At 36.1% G+C, this 16,938-nt stretch overlaps 1 protein-coding gene across 3 annotated transcripts; it reads left to right on the top strand.

Annotated features, from left to right (window-relative positions):
• Positions 1 to 5,129: 5,129 nt before the first annotated feature.
• LOC18095080 (extensin-like) lies at positions 5,130 to 9,518 on the top strand. 3 transcript variants are annotated; one of them, XM_052452683.1, is made up of 3 exons: positions 5,130 to 6,571; positions 6,665 to 6,901; positions 7,008 to 7,239. In XM_052452683.1, the coding sequence occupies exons 1-2, from the start codon at positions 5,191 to 5,193 to the stop codon at positions 6,865 to 6,867; spliced, it is 1,584 nt and encodes a 527-aa protein (XP_052308643.1). In that variant the 5' UTR covers positions 5,130 to 5,190; the 3' UTR covers positions 6,868 to 6,901; positions 7,008 to 7,239. The 3 variants fall into 3 exon arrangements, with proteins under 3 accessions (XP_052308643.1, XP_052308642.1, XP_052308641.1); XM_052452682.1 differs by lacking the exon at positions 7,008 to 7,239 and adding an exon at positions 9,476 to 9,518 and having other exon boundaries at positions 5,130 to 6,901; XM_052452681.1 differs by having other exon boundaries at positions 5,131 to 6,901.
• Positions 9,519 to 16,938: the final 7,420 nt, after the last annotated feature.

Here is a 16,938-nt window from a genome sequence, read left to right as displayed (position 1 = left end):
ATACATCCCGGGAGATATTTGGCAGCAATATATTGAGCACGTGATGTCTGAGCGGTTCACACGACGCTCACAGTCTAGTGTGGGCAACCGAAACTGGTAAATTCATGGTTCGGTGACAACGCACACCGGCGGCTCCGTTCCGTTTGTTGCACCTGTGAAACGGATGGTAAGATTAATTTAAATAAAATATATAGTTAATTAATTTGTTGTTACTTAATTAATTTTTTTCTTACAGGCTACGTCTCTTGGACATGAGCCAAACCTAATGGAGCTGTTTGTAGAGACGCATGTGCGGAGTGAAGACCGCCAAAAGAGGGTGCAACAGTTCGTTGACAACCGCGCTCAACACTTTGTGGTATGTTCGTTCAACCATTTTATTTTGGAAGTTATTATTTTTATTGAATTGAATATGATGATTTCTTTTTTCATTTTCAGGAGACCTATAATAGCCGATTGAGGGAGAGATATGGGGCACTACCAGAAAATCGATAAATACAAACGAAAATAACGAGGGAATATTTTCATTGATAAATTGCCGACGGATATACCAACGGAAATATTCCCTTGGTATTTACTAAAGGAATTACAGTGGGAAAAAAATAATTAAAACAAAGCAAAAAAAAACGATGACTTGCCATTTTTACCAACGTAATAAATTTCGTCGGTAAAATCCATCGGTAAATTCGTTGGTAAACTATAAACATTGTTCATCATGTCAATTACAAAGGGAATCACCAACGGAAATTTCCGTCGGTATTTTCCAGAGAACTCTGGAAGTGTTCACTTCCTAATTGCACTATTAATTACTGTTCTTTACAGACAAAATCACCGACGGATTGAAAAGTTGTCGATGTTATTTGGCGGTTTTCTAAAAAATTTTGATTAAATTAAAATTTTTAATTAAATATTACAGACGGAATCACCGACGGATTGAAAAGTCGTCGGTGATATTTGCGGTTTCTAAAAATTTTTGATTAATTGAAATTTTAAATTAAATATTACAGACGGAATCATCGATTGAATGATTAAAAATATTAATATTTAATTATTCGTCGGTAAAAAGCCTAGAATCCATAATTTCACAACAGACAAGGCTCCTTTCTTCTTCTTCTTCTTCTTCTTCTTCCCCATATGTAAAAAACATCAATATCCATTTCTTTCTCTTCTCTTCTCTTCTCTCCTCAACTCCTTCTCTTCTTCTCCACGTTTAGGTATGTATTCTTCTCCTTTCTTCTTTTTTCTTCTCATTTTTTTTTAATTAATATACTTTACAAATTTGTTTTTTTTTTCTCTTCTTAGCTTCACTAGCAACCAAATTAAGGTAAGATTTTTTCTTCTTCTTTTTTCTTGTTTTTTTTTCACTATATTTGTTTTTTATTTTATTTTTAATTGTTTTTGTTCTTAATAATTGTATGAATATTGTTGTAGGATTTTTTTTTCATATGATTTTCTTCTTTTTTCCAAGCATTTTGAGTATTATAGAGTGTTGATTTATGTTAAATTAACTATTTTATAGTTTTGTAAAATGGATTTTTAAAAAAATATTTTTAAATAATTACCAATGGAATTACATACGGTATGTTTCTGAGGGAAATACCGATGGAATGAAGCAGATAATTTTTTTTGAGCACCTTTTCCGTTAGTAAATCCATCGGTAATAATATTTTTTATTACCAACGGAAAAAAAAAATTACCGACGAAAGATTCACCGACGGAGCATTTCCATCGGTGATTTCGTAGGTAAATTAATTACCAACGGAATGATAGTACAAATACCAACGGAAAATTCTGTCGGTAAATCTAAAGATTATGGTAGTGGGGACAATCCTTCGACCCATCCAGATTTCGACGGATTTGAGAATGGAGGTAGGATCGTCCAGTGGATCCGATAAAAATCGGGTGTACGAGCTCTCCAACACTACGACCGATAACTTGCGGGCGACCCGTAGTGTCTCAACCGTTGGGAGCTCCCAATCAGTTTCGAGCACCCAATCTAAGGAGTTCGTGGCCTTGCAACAACACATGACTCATCTCACCGAGAAATGCGAGCAACTATCGGCGAATTATGAACAACACATAGCTCATCTCACCGAAAAATACGAGTAACTCTCGGCGAATTATGAGCAACTGCACCAAATGGTCATGAAGATTACATCACAGAGTGGTGATACATGTGCGCCCTCTTTTTGGCCGTATGGTCCCGGGAACAACCAGCCTCCTCCACCTCCACCATTGTTCTAGTTTAATATTTTTTGGAAACACATTAAATTTGTAATGAATATTATTTAACTTTATTTTTTTTATTTTTGATGTTTAATAAAATTTTATTTGCATAATTGGTTTTTTTACTATTAATTTATGTAATTTTATATTATTTATTCTAAATAATTTTTTTTTTTAAAAAAAATAAAAACTCCACCGATGGATTTACCGACAGACTGTCTCTGTTGGCATTTCACTGAGAGTTGAGAAATATTTACTAACAATGCCACAATCACCGACGCCTTCACAGAAGGATAACATTCGTCGGCATTTTACCGAGAGTTGAAATATATTTACTGGATATGCCACTATCACCGACTGAATATATGCATCGGTATATTTCTAGCTGGAAGTTTTTTTGTTTTGCGCGCATTTTCCGTCTATAAAACTATAGGTATTTTTTTTTCTCCGACAGACTTAGCGACGGAATGGGGTATTACAGACAAAGTCTGAATCTCACACCGACGGATTCGGTTCGTCGGAAAAACTGTGAAATCTCGTAGTGAAGCTATACAATCCAGAAAAAATGAAATCTTTGCATACAATGCAAGAATAAGAATAATCTAGATGAAAATTCTAAAATTTAGACAAAAAAAAAAATTCAAAACCAAGTAAAAGAAAGGAAACACAAATGATGATATAAAATTATTTTAAAAGCAAAATAGTCAATTACATAAAACTATTTTTACTAATACAACTTTCAACTCATAGTGTAAAACAACATAATACAATATACTATATATAATACAATAATCAAAGCACAATAATAAACAGATGTTAATTAGTTTTTAAAAAATAAAAAACCTAATGTAAATAGTATTGTTGAGTCGCTCTAACCACAAAATAGAAAACAAATTACAGGTGATGAATAATAAGAAAGGCTTTATATTGTAGCTATCATCGATTACTACAGTTTTTAAGCTGCAAACCTAAGAAAGAAGAGAAATAAAGCACTTAACCTTTTCAACTTTTTAAGCTTCAAGGTGTGAACTAGACTGCTTAAATAATGGATATAGAGTAAGAGTGAAATGAAAGGCTCTTCTTTTTAGATAATTAACAAAAAAATCTCTAAAATCTTTTCTGAAACACATGATAGGTAAATCTAATTGATTCATATTTGTTTTAAGAAATGGATTTATGAATTGTTATGGATCTATTAAGGTGGCACATCCATGAGCATTCAAATGATATTACAATATTAAATAAAAAATAAAAATCCAATAATTGATACAGACAAATGGTAATTAAGGCCGGTTGAACTAAAGAAATACATTACTTCTACTTGTTAGGAAAATATAATTAAGAGACACATAACTCATTTGCTATCCTAAAGATTATATTAAGGTTTAAGAGGCCAGGGGGATGACATATTATGCATTGGATATCGTATTCAGAAGTTAAGGGCTAATTAATATTGATGAGTCAAAATATTTGGTTAAGATTTTTATAAATAAATAAAAAATCTTAACCAAATAAAATGGATTTGAAAAATAGGTTAGACCTAAAGAACTTGAATTTAATAGTCAACTAAGTTCAAGATAGTTTAGGTCTGGCAAACAAGTCAGATCCAAATGACTTGAGCTTGACATTCAACCAAGCCCAAGATAACGTGGGTCTAGCAAACATGACAGACTCAAAGAACTTGGACTTGACAGTCAACCAAGTCCAAGATAGCGTAAGTTTGACAAACATACAAGACTCAAAGAGCTTGAACTTCGTAGTCAGCCAAGTCCGAGGTAGTGGGGTCTAACAAACATGTCAGACCCAATAAACTTAGACTTGACCATCAGCCAAGTTCAAAGTAACGTGGGTTTGGCAAACATGCCAGCCCAAAGAACTTGAGTTTGGCGGTCATCCAAGCTCAAGGCAGCGTGGGTCTGATAGATATACCAGACCCGAAACATTTTGATTCAACCATTACCAAGTTCTAAGGCTATGTGTTTGATCCTAGACGATCTCCTAAAATAAAAATATTGATTAACCACTATCTAATTAAAACACTAAATAACTAACATGATCAAATATATATAATTTAACGCCACGATATTAAAGTGAAAGAAAAGAATAATATTGGAGAACCCTCATGATAGTCAACTAGAGAAACAGAAATATATATATATATATATATATATGAAGGTGGTTCCTTATTTTGCTGTTTGGAACTCTTGGAATTGAATTCAATTTCAAGGGTTAAATTAATTTTTGTGTTTAGAGTGTTTTTTTATGATATTGATAATAAAAAATAACCAAAAACAAATCAAATAAAAGAACCTTTGTTTTGCTACAATAATTTCAAATAAAAAATATCATTTCAAAAATACCTTTAAAATTTATCTATGAAACTTAACACATGGTTTACTAAAAACCCAACAACAACAAGCCATAAAGTTTCTCATTCTATAAAGTCACAATAAAAAAGAAAAATAAATTTTTAAAACTTGACAAATTTTATTGATTAATAGTTTTTTATTCACCATGCACTCATAATAAATCAATTAGTGCTTTTCATTTTCGTTTAGTGATGAGGATGGGGTGCTAGATGCTAAGAACTGACTGAACCGATGGAGAGGTTTTAGCATACCTCCTAAGATAGGATTAGATGGTCCACTAAACTAAACTGACTTGTAGCGTCTCTATAAGAAGATTTCTAATTGTGGTTACACCTAATAAACCATAGGATTAAATGGTCCCTTCAATTAAAAAGTCCACTAAAATTACAGTTATGCTATGTTAATTACCCAAAGGGTACAACCCCTAGCTGTGATTATTATTCCATTAGATAGGCCTCCTCAATTACCGAAATACACAGGGGATCAACTCGTCTTTATACACTAAAAACACAACTATAAAAGCAAATCTTCACGTCCATTCCTTGTTCAGAAGCTAATTAGTGAGAGCAAGTGTGATTATCGGGAAGAGTTCGAAAGGATGGCATCACCATCTCGGCGTCATCTTGTGCATGCCATGGTTTTCGGCTTACTAGCAATTAACGTGGCGGCCAATATTTATGATAATGAGGAACCTCCTAGGCCACCTCATGATCACGAAGACCCACCATTACCATATAATCATAAAAACTCTCTATTTCTGCCATCAGGACTTCTTCATCGAGGAACACCGCCGCCGCCGCCTCGATCACCACCACCTCCAAATAAGAAGAAAACGCCCCCACCACCTCCAAAAAAGAAGAAAACACAATCACCTCCACCACCAGCAAAGTCTCCACCCCCGCCACCACCAGCGAAGTCTCCACCATTGCCATCAGCTTCACCTCCGACCTCATCTTCAGCTCCCATTTTACCTCCATTGCCTTCTAAAATTTCTCCAGTTACACCCCCTTCAAAAGTTCCACCATCCCCATCCCCGGCTTCCAATTTATCTCCATCTCCTCCTTATACTTCACCAGCATCCCCTCCGAGAATTCCCCCCATTCCATCTCCATCCCCAACTCCTAATTTATCTCCTTCGCATCCTTATACTCCCCCGACATCCTCTCCAAAAGTTTCACCATCCCCATCCCCAACTCCCAATTTATCTCCATCACATCCTTATACTCCCCCGACATCCCCTCCAAGAATTTCACCCATTCCATCACTGTCCCTAACTCCCAATTTATCTCCATTACATCCTTATACTCCACCGACATCCTCTCCAAAAGTTTCACGATTTCCATCACCATCCCCAACTCCCAATTCATCTCCATCACATCCTTATACTCCCCCGACATCCCCTCCAAGAATTTCACCCATTCCATCCCCATCCCCATCCCCATCCCCAACTCCTAATTTATCTCCATCACATCCTTATACTCCCCCGACATCCTCTCCAAAAGTTTCACCACCCCCATCCCCAACTCCCAATTTATCTCCATCACATCCTTATACTCCCCCGACATCCCCTCCAAGAATTTCACCCATTCCATCCCCATCCCCATCCCCATCCCCAACTCCTAATTTATCTCCATCACATCCTTATACTCCCCCGACATCCTCTCCAAAAGTTTCACCATCCCCATCCCCAACTCCCAATTTATCTCCATCACATCCTTATACTCCCCCGACATCCCCTCCAAGAATTTCACCCATTCCATCCCCATCACCATCCCCATCCCCAACTCCCAATTTATCTCCATCACATCCTTATACTCCCCCGACATTCCCTCCAAAAATTTCACCCATTCCATCACCTCCTTATACTTCTCCTCCACCCCCTCCACCTATCCTCAAATCTCCACCTCCTCCGAGGTTTACACTTCCTCCCTTCTTTCACTTTAAATCCCCGCCACCTCCATCTCCTTCCCCCCCTCCACCTTTCCTCAAATCTCCACCTCCTCCGAGGTTTACACTTCCTCCCTTGTTTCACTTTAAATCGCCGCCACCTCCATCTCCTTCTCCCCCTCCACCTATCCTCAAATCTCCACCTCCTCCGAGGTTTACACTTCCTCCCTTCTTTTACTTTAAATCCCCGCCACGTCCATCTCCTTCTCCCCCTCCACATATCCTTAAATTTCCACCTCCTTCGAGGTTTACACTTCCTCCCTTCTTTCACTTTAAATCTAAATCCCCGCCTCCTCTATCTCCATCACCTCCTTCATCCAATAATTAACCTCCACCTTGTTCAAAAATATCTATCAAAATTGGTCAGTTCTTTTAACTTTCTTTGTAATAGATTGTTCATTTCGATAACATGGTTCTTTTTTTTTTAATTTACCAATATTTAATCTCTAATTGTGTTTTTTTTTTCAGATTATATATGGTTAATGATGGCAGTGGGTTTCTTCGAAGAGACTTACATATTATATAATGCATGTATTGAAAATGTAATCAGTTGAAGGAAAGTCGATTGTGCTCCATCAATCATGCCAGAATAATATCATAGAAAATTAGTTATTGTAATAATATATGGATAATATGGAGGAAAATATTATGTTTGTTGAAAAGCATTATAATACTAAATGAATGTCTTTTATTACGATAATTACTTCTTTTTTTACAATTCTTATCGTTAAACTTTTTACTCGTCTAATTTCTTTGGAGAAAAACAGTAAAAGAGAATTTAGATATCAGGACAATGTTTACCTATATACATTGAAGACTTTCCCCACGTGAAAATCTCAATTATTTGGACTTCCAGGTGTATAAACTTGATTATAATTACTTTGATATATAATTAGCGATGTGATTATTGGGAAGAGTTCGAAAGGATGGCGTCACCATCTCGGTGTCATCTTGTGCATGCCATGGTTTTCGGCTTACTAGCAATTAACGCGGCGGCCAATATTTATGATAATGAGGAACCTCCTAGTCCACCTCATGATCACGAAGATCCACCATTACCATATAATCATAAAAACTCTGTATTTCAACCATCAGGACTTCTGAATCGAGGAACACCGTCGCCCCCTTGATCACCACCACCTCCAAATAAAAAGAAAATGCCCCCACCACCTCCAAAAATTCATCACCTTCGGCCGCCGCCACGAGCAAAATCTCCACCACCACCACCACCAGCAAAATCTCCTGCACCATCAGCAAAATCTCCACCATTGCCATCAGCTTCACCTCCGACCCCATCTTCAGCTCCCATTTTACCTCCATTGCCTTCTTATATTTCTCCAGTTACATCCCCTTCAAAAGTTCCACAAATTCCATCCCCATCCCCATCCCCGGCTTCAAATTTATTTCCATCTCCTCCTTATACTTCACCAGCATCCCCTCCAAGAATTTCACCCATTCCATTACCATCCCCATTCCCAACTCCTAATTTATCTCCATCACATTCTCATACTCCTCCGACATCCCCTTCAAAAGTTTCACCATTTCCATCACTATTCCCATCCCCGCATCTCAATTTATCTCCATCCCCTTCTTATACTTCACTAAAAATCTCACTAATTTCACCACTATCCGCATCCTCAACTCCAAATTTATCTCCATCACATCCTCATACTTCTCTAACATCCTCTCCAAAAGTTTCACCATTTCCATCACTATCCCCATCCCCGCATCCCAATTTATCTCCATCGTCTTCTTATACTTCTCCCAAAATCTCACCAATTTCACAACTATCCCCATCCCCGAATCCCAATTTATCTCCATCACATCCTTATACTTCCCCGATACCCTGTCCAAAAGTTTCACCATTTCCATTACTATCCCCATCCCCAACTCCTAATTTATCTCCATCACATCCTTATACTCCTCCGACATACCCTCCAAAAATTTCACCATTTCCATCACCTCGTTATACTTCTCCTCCACCCCCGCCACCTATCCTCAAATCTCCACCTCCTCCGTGGTTTACTCTTCCTCCCTTCTTTCCCTTTAAATCCCCGCCACCTCTATATCCTTCTCCCCCTCCACCTATCCTCAAATCTCCACCTCCTTCGAGGTTTACACTTCCTGCCTTCTTTCCCTTCAAATCCCTGCCACCTCCATCTCCTTCTCCCCCTCCACATAACCTCAATTCTCCACCTCCTCCGAGGTTTACACTTCCTCTCTTCTTCCCCTTTAAATCCCCACCACCTCCATCTCCTTCTCCCCCTTCAGCTATCCTCAAATCTCCACCTCCTCCGAGGTTTACACTTCCTCCCTTCTTTTCCTTTAAATCCCCGCCACCTCCATCTCCTTCTCCCCCTCCAAATATCCTCAATTCTCCACCTCCTCTGAGGTTTACACTTCCTCCCTTCTTTCATTATAAATCCGCCACCTCCTCTGAGGTTTACACTTCCTCCCTTCTTTCATTATAAATCCGCCACCTCCATCTCCTTCTCCCCCTCCACCTATCCTCAAATCTCCACCTCCTCCGAGGTTTACACTTCCTCCCTTCTTTCCCTTTAAATCCCTGCCACCTCCATCTCCTTCTCCCCCTCCACCTATCCTCAAATCTCCACCTACTCTGAGGTTTACATTTCCTACCTTCTTCCCCTTTAAATCCCCGCCACCTCCATCTCCTTCACCCCCTCCACATATCCTTAAATCTCCACCTCCTCCATGGTTCTTTTTGCCTCCCTTTTTCTTTAAATCCCCACCTCCTCTATCTCCATCACCTGCTTCATCCAATAATTAACCTCCACCTCGTTCAAAAATATCTTACAAAATTGGTCAGTTCTTTTAACTTTCTTTTTAATAGATTGTTTATTTCGATAACATGGTTCTTTTTTTAGTTTTATTTCGTTACCAATATTAATCTCTAATTGTTTTTTTTTTTTCAGATTATATATGGTTAATGATGGCAGTGGGTTTCTTCGAAGAGACTATATATTAGATAATGCATGTATTGAAAATGTAATCAATTGAAGGAAAGTGGACTGTATCAATCATGCCAAAATAATATCATACAACATTAGTTATTGTAATAATATATGGATAATACTAAATGAATGTCTTTTATTACGATAATTACTTCTTTTTTACAATTCTTATCTTAAACTTTTTACTCGTCTAATTTCTTTGGAGAAAAACAGTAAAAGATAATTTAGATATCAGGACAATGTTTACTTATATACATTGAAGACTTTCCCCACGTGAAAAGCTCGATTATTTAGACTTCCAGGTCTACAAACTTGATTATAATTATTTTGATATATAATTAACGGTGTGTTTAACATATGGTCCCTTGATTATAATAATTTTAATATATTTTTAACTATGGGCATAGACTATTTGTGAGAAGAACGAGGGTTTTTTTTTAATTTTATCATTCAGTATTGGGTTGATTGATGATAATTAATTTTGGTATTTTCTATGATATAATAAAATAAAAAAATAATTTGACCCGGTGGAGTCCTTAACCTGAATCATAGGGTTGATAGACTGACTAAATATCAATTAAAAAGTTAGGTAGGGATTTTTCAAGTTTAAATTATTATACCGAGTTTAATAACAATGTTGTAAAGTTTTTAACGATCTAAATGTGTCTTTTTATGTTTAAACCCATAGCAAAAATGCAAGCAGGTTAAACTAGTTAGAACTAATTAAATTATCTAAAAAGAGGATTAATGAGACACATTTTAGGTTACTAACTTTGAATTGATATTGAATTATAATGCAAGAGAGTTGAATTCTCTTTTTAATACAATTCTTTCAAAAAAAAAATTCATGAAGTTCTTATAATATCGCTTATTGTAAGAAAAGAAATTGTTCAAACAAATTGTACATGAATAAAAGCATCACAACAAGAAGAAGAAACAACGAGAAGAAAAGCTTTGATTGTGATAAGTCAATATTTTTTTGTTTATATTTTTATTGCTTGAAAAAACCCAAGACGACATAGCTCTAGCAACATGCAAGACCCAATACACTTGGGTTTGGCAATTAGCTGAACCCAAAGTAATGTGGGCCTGGCAATATGCCAGACCCAACACATTTAGATTCACGAATCAGCTGCACTCAAGGCAACAATATGGACCTGATGAAATGCCAAACTCAAGACTCTTAGATTCAATAATTAGTTGAGTCCAAGGCAACATGAGCCTGGTGAAATGTGAAACCCAAGAAACTTGGGTTTAACAATCAGCTGAAGAACCTAAGGCAACATAAGCTTGGCGAAATGCCAAACTCAAGACACTTGGATTCAGCAATTAGCTAAATTCAAGATAACATGGGTCTGACAGTTTGCAAGACTCAACACACTTAGGTTCAACAATCAGCTAAACCCAAGGTAACATAGACCTGACAAAATACCAGACCCAATACGCTTGGGTTTAGTTATTAGTCAAACGCAAGGTAACTTGAGTATAGTAGTATGTCAGATCCAGATGCTCAATTAAACAAGAGGTGCTACAGATTAGATAAACCGTCACACCTTTTTTATTTTTTATCGAAGTTGGGCTACATCTCAGGTCTTAAGTGTATAGGGCTAAGGAGTCCTACTTTTAGAATGGTTATATGATTTATTCATATCAAATGTAATGATCTCTCTATATTTATAGATGTATAAAAAGTCACTTAGGGAGTCCACCACACATACCATCTCATTAATAATGTGTAAGAGATATTTGTTTCTCATTAATGGTGTATAAGGGATATTTGTCTCTCATTAATGCTACAGAAAGCAAATAACTTTTTAGTCTTTCTCTTCTCTGAAGACAACAAGGTTTAAGGTTTATAAATACCTCTTGAACCATCCAGGTAAGAGGTTCAGAACTTTTTCAACTCTAAATAGCTTGCATATACTTCGGAGCATTAATCATTCTAAAATACAAGAACAAACACTTTTGTTCTTGGAACTTAAGGCTCTTTTGAATTATTTATTGTTTTTTCCATAAAATTATTGACTTTGTTTTTATAGGTACTTAGGCTTTTACCATTAGTTTGGTACTTTTTTAGCTAAGGAGAAGATAATTATATTCTTAAACACCTTGATCAACCACTATCCAAACACTAAATAACTTATTGCTTGAATATTCTGGATTTTGGGACATCACCAGATTAGATCAAACAAGTTTTAATTGAGGTGCTCGAATCTAATCAAGCCAACTCTTTAATTATTTTAATATCAGAGTTAAAATTATATGAATCACTAAATTTTCAAATCAATATATTGAATTTATATAGGATTTGATAGCTATTTAAATAGAACCATAAGTAGAAAGTTATAATTAATAAGGTTTTGATTGAATTAAATAGTTTTAACTGAAACATGTGAAATTACTCGAATCAATTCCTTAACCATTTTGATAGCTATATAAATAAAACCAAAAGTAGAAAATTACAACATAAGGTTAGCAACCCCAATCATGTCCAGGCAAGCAATTCCTAAAGCAAAAGGAATCAAAATAATGAATCCTAATATAATTGGATAAACAATGATTTGCTAACCAAAAGGAGTTAGATGTGATTAATTAAAATTAGATAGCGATTATGTATTCGATAACTTATTTTAGAAAACAAAGTTGAAGTCCTAATTACTAGAGTTAATTTGTTTATGTAATAAAAAAAAAAAAGACTACAATTCCATTGTATATTTGAAAAATATAAATGAATAAAAAAATTAGTAAGTAAACTATCAGAAAATCAACGAATACAAACAGAAACAGTGACGGATTTTTTTTGTCAGTATTTTGCGGTGATTTTTACCTACCAAATTGTTTCTATAGCTAACTTCATTAGAAAATACCGACAGAAATATGTCATCGGTATATACTAAGGGAATCCCAGTCGGAATAGAAAGAATAAAAAAAATCAAATAGTTCGATGATGTTTAAGTTTTTACACACGACGTTACCGATGAAATTACAGTGGGATTTAAATAAGCAAACCGTACAGTGACGTGTCACTTATATCAATAGAATTGTCAACGGAGTCAACGGAGTCATCGTCGGAATAATTTCATATGTAAATCCATTGATAATATTTAATATATGACTTGGCGCTTGACTCCCCCCCCCCCCCTCTATTTCTACTTCTTCCTTAAAACATTATGCAACAAAACAAACCTCCCCCCATCTCAACATAACTCATCTTTTCACAACTTTTCCAGTCACAACAATACTCTGTTTGATGGTATCCATGTTCTGATTGAAATTTTATTGCGAATTTTCCATCTTAAGTAAGCAAATATACTTTTTTTTTTAATTTAAACAAAATTTTAAAATGTTAATTTTTTTATTGCATATTTTTATAGTATATATATTTTATTTAGATGTTTACTTGTTTTATTATTTTTTTTCTCAAACAAACTTGTTATATGAATTTATGATTTTCAAGAAAAATAGTAAAAGAGAATTTAGATATCAGGACAATGTTTACCTATATACATTGAAGACTTTCCCCACGTGAAAAGCTCAATTATAATAATTTCAATATGTTATTAATTGTGTGCATAGACTGTTTGTGAGAAAAATGATGGGTTTTTTTTTTATTGAATTTTATTGTCCAGTATTAGATTGATTATAGTTTAATTTTGGCATTTTTTATAATATAATAAAATAAAAAAATAATTTAACTTGGTAGAGTCCTTAACTTAAATCATAGGGTTGACTGAGTGACTAAATATCCAAGTAAAAAACGTGGATTTTGTTTTTGGTAAAACATGTAGATAAATACATAAATATAAAGCCGAATCACAAACTATTTTGATCCTCTCACCTTGATCTGATATTTCTCGCGAGAACTCAACTGGGTCTAACCAAACATGAGCTACCAAATCTACAACTCTGCATGACTGACACTTGTTTTCCTCTAATCTCTCCTTCAGCCCCTTCATAAACCCCACCTTTCTACTCATGCTGACGCACCAAGCAAATGTAAATTTCACCTGCAATACAATACACAAGAAAAGCTAGCTAGCTAGCTCATTGAGAAAACTAACACAATGGGAAATAGAGATATCCTTCTGCTGTTGCTTCTTGTGCTCTGTTATGAGGTCACTGTGGCAGTAGGGTTTTATAGAGAAGAAAAGGAAAACTGGAGAGGAGAGAGGGAAGAAACGGAGAGAGATAAGGAAGAAGACTGGTTCTTGTTGCAGGATTCAAAGCGTGTGATTAAAACTGATGCTGGGGTTATGACGGTGCTCAGGAATTATGGTGGAAGGATTGTAGATAGGGCTATGCATATTGGGTTCATTACTATGGAGCCTAGAGCAGTTTTTATTCCTCAGTATATCCACTCCAGCTTGATCCTCTTCATTCGCACAAGTATCTACTCTTCTGTATAATCTCTCGATTTTGCTGCATTCATATAATTCTGAAAAAAATGCGATGTATATGCTGTTAAATAATATTTATGTAGTCTTATTTATTAAGGGTAGAATAGTACTTTCAGTTTGACCTATATATACTTTATTTGTATTTAGGTTAAGACTATGCATTCATAATAAATAAATTATTCAGAATTGTAGCCTCCTTTTTGTATTTGATCTCAATTATTTTAACATGGTATCAGAGCTGGTTTTATGAAACGAGGCTTAATCCTGAACACAACTTCGCGGATCCAACTCTGCGGTGAGTTGGCTGGGGGTTTGGAGTGAGATTTTGTCTTCCGCTTCTGCAAAATTTGGTATTTCGTCAGTTTCTGCAATTATTTTGGTATTTCGTCTTCCCTTCAGCTTTTGCAATTTGGTATTTCCGTTCAGTTTCTGCAAATTTGTTTTGTGTTTTGGAGTAATCGTATAAGTTTGAGAAGATATTTGTTTAGTTTCTGCAATCTCTGTTCAGTTTCTGCAATTTGGTATTTTGTTTTCCGCTGCTTTTGCATTCTGGTTCTCTGTGATTGTTGATTATGGCTACTGAAAGAGATGATTCGCTTCAGTCTGTGAGTGTGAGGTTGGATGGGAAGAACTATTCGTATTGGAGCTATGTAATGAAAAATTTTCTTAAGGGTAAGAAGATGTGGGGATATGTTAGTGGAACTTATGTGGTACCTAAGAATACTGAAGAAGGAGATACTGTTTCGATAGATACATGGGAAGCAAACAATGCAAAGATCATTACTTGGATCAACAATTCTGTTGAGCATTCTATAGGTACACAGTTGGCAAAGTATGAGACAGCAAAGGAGGTTTGGGATCATCTGCAACGGTTATTCACGCAATCAAATTTTGCAAAACAATATCAGTTAGAGAATGACATACGAGCTCTTCACCAGAAGAATATGAGTATTCAGGAGTTCTATTCTGCAATGACAGATCTTTGGGATCAATTGGCTCTTACAAAATCGGCAGAATTAAAAGCATGTGGTGCTTATATTGAACGTAGAGAGCAGCAACGATTGGTACAATTTTTAACAGCACTTCGCAGTGATTTCGAAGGACTTAGAGGTTCAATTCTGCATCGTTCTCCACTGTCTTCTGTTGACTCTGTTGTCAGTGAGTTATTGGCTGAAGAAATACGTCTTCAGTCTTATTCTGAAAAGGGAATTCTTTCTGCTTCGAATCCTTCTGTACTAGCAGTACCTTCTAAGTCATTCTCTAATCATCAGAACAAGCCTTACACAAGGGTTGGCTTCGATGAGTGCAGTTTCTGTAAGCAGAAAGGTCATTGGAAGGCTCAGTGTCCTAAGTTAAGACAGTAGAATCAAGCTTGGAAGTCTGGCAGTCAGTCACAATCTAATGCTCATCGATCACCTCAAGGGTATAAACCACCACACCACAATACTGCAGCAGTAGCTTCCCCAGGCTCTATTACCGATCCTAATACTTTAGCTGAGCAATTTCAGAAGTTTCTCTCCTTGCAGCCACAAGCAATGTCCGCTTCTTCCATAGGTCAGTTGCCTCATAGTTCCTCAGGTATGTCACACTCTGAATGGGTCTTGGATTCTGGTGCTTCCCATCATATGTCTCCAGATTCCTCATCTTTTACCTCAGTGTCCCCTTTGTCCTCCATTCCTGTTATGACTGCTGATGGCACTCTTATGCCCTTAGCAGGTGTTGGTTCTGTTGTCACACCTCACTTGTCTCTCCCTAATGTTTATCTTATTCCAAAACTCAAATTGAATCTTGCGTCTGTTGGTCAAATATGTGATTCTGGTGATTATTTAGTCATGTTTTCTGGTTCTTTTTGTTGTGTACAGGATCTGCAGTCTCAGAAGCTGATTGGGACAGGCCGTAGGGAGAATGGGCTATATATTTTGGATGAGTTAAAAGTGCCAGTTGCCGATGTTGCCGCTGCTGCTACTACTGCTGATTTGTCTTCCTTTCGTTTGAGTCTTTCATCTTCTAGTTTTTATTTATGGCATTCCCGTCTAGGTCATGTTTCGTCTTCTCATTTGAGATTTTTGGCATCCACAGGAGCTTTAGAAAATTTGAAAACTTGTGACATTTCTGATTGTAGTGGATGTAAACTGGCAAAATTTTCTGCTTTACCTTTTAATCGAAGTATTTCTGTGTCATATTCACCATTTGATTTGATTCATTCTGATGTATGGGGACCTTCTCCTGTTTCCACAAAAGGAGGGTCTCGATATTATGTCTCTTTTATTGATGATCATACTCGTTATTGTTGGGTTTATTTAATGAAACATCGTTCTGAATTCTTTGAGATATATGCAGCTTTTCGAGCTCTTATCAAAACTCAACATTCTGCTGTGATCAAATGCTTTAGGTGTGATTTGGGTGGGGAATACACCTCTAATAAATTTTGTCAAATGCTTGCCTTAGATGGAACCATCCACCAAACTTCATGTACAGATACTCCTGAACAAAATGGTGTAGCTGAAAGAAAACATAGGCACATTGTCGAAACTGCTCGTTCTCTCTTGTTGTCTGCTTTTGTTCCTAGTGAGTTTTGGGGAGAAGCTGTTCTTACTGCTGTAAGTTTGATTAATACAATTCCATCTTCTCATAGTTCGGGTCTATCTCCTTTTGAAAAGTTATATGGGTATGTCCCTGATTATTCCTCATTTAGAGTCTTTAGTTGTACTTGTTTCGTTCTTCGTCCTCATGTAGAACGCAGTAAGCTATCCCCTCGATCCGCTATTTATGTCTTTCTGGGTTATGGTGAAGGTAAAAAGGGGTATCGTTGTTTTGATCCAATAACTCAGAAACTTTATGTGTCTCGTCATGTTGTCTTCCTTGAGCATATACCTTTCTTTTCTATTCCATCCACTACTCATAGCCTGACAAAATCTGATCTTATTCATATAGATCCTTTTTATGAGGATTCTGGTAATGATACCTCTCCCTATGTTCGATCAATTTGTACTCATAACTCTGCAGGTACTGGTACTTTACTCTCTA

Source organism: Populus trichocarpa, chromosome 1 (assembly GCF_000002775.5).
Source record: "Populus trichocarpa isolate Nisqually-1 chromosome 1, P.trichocarpa_v4.1, whole genome shotgun sequence".
Lineage (NCBI taxonomy): Eukaryota > Viridiplantae > Streptophyta > Magnoliopsida > Malpighiales > Salicaceae > Populus > Populus trichocarpa.
The sequence above is the reverse complement of the archived record's forward strand: the minus strand, read 5'-3'. Positions and strand labels throughout refer to the sequence as shown.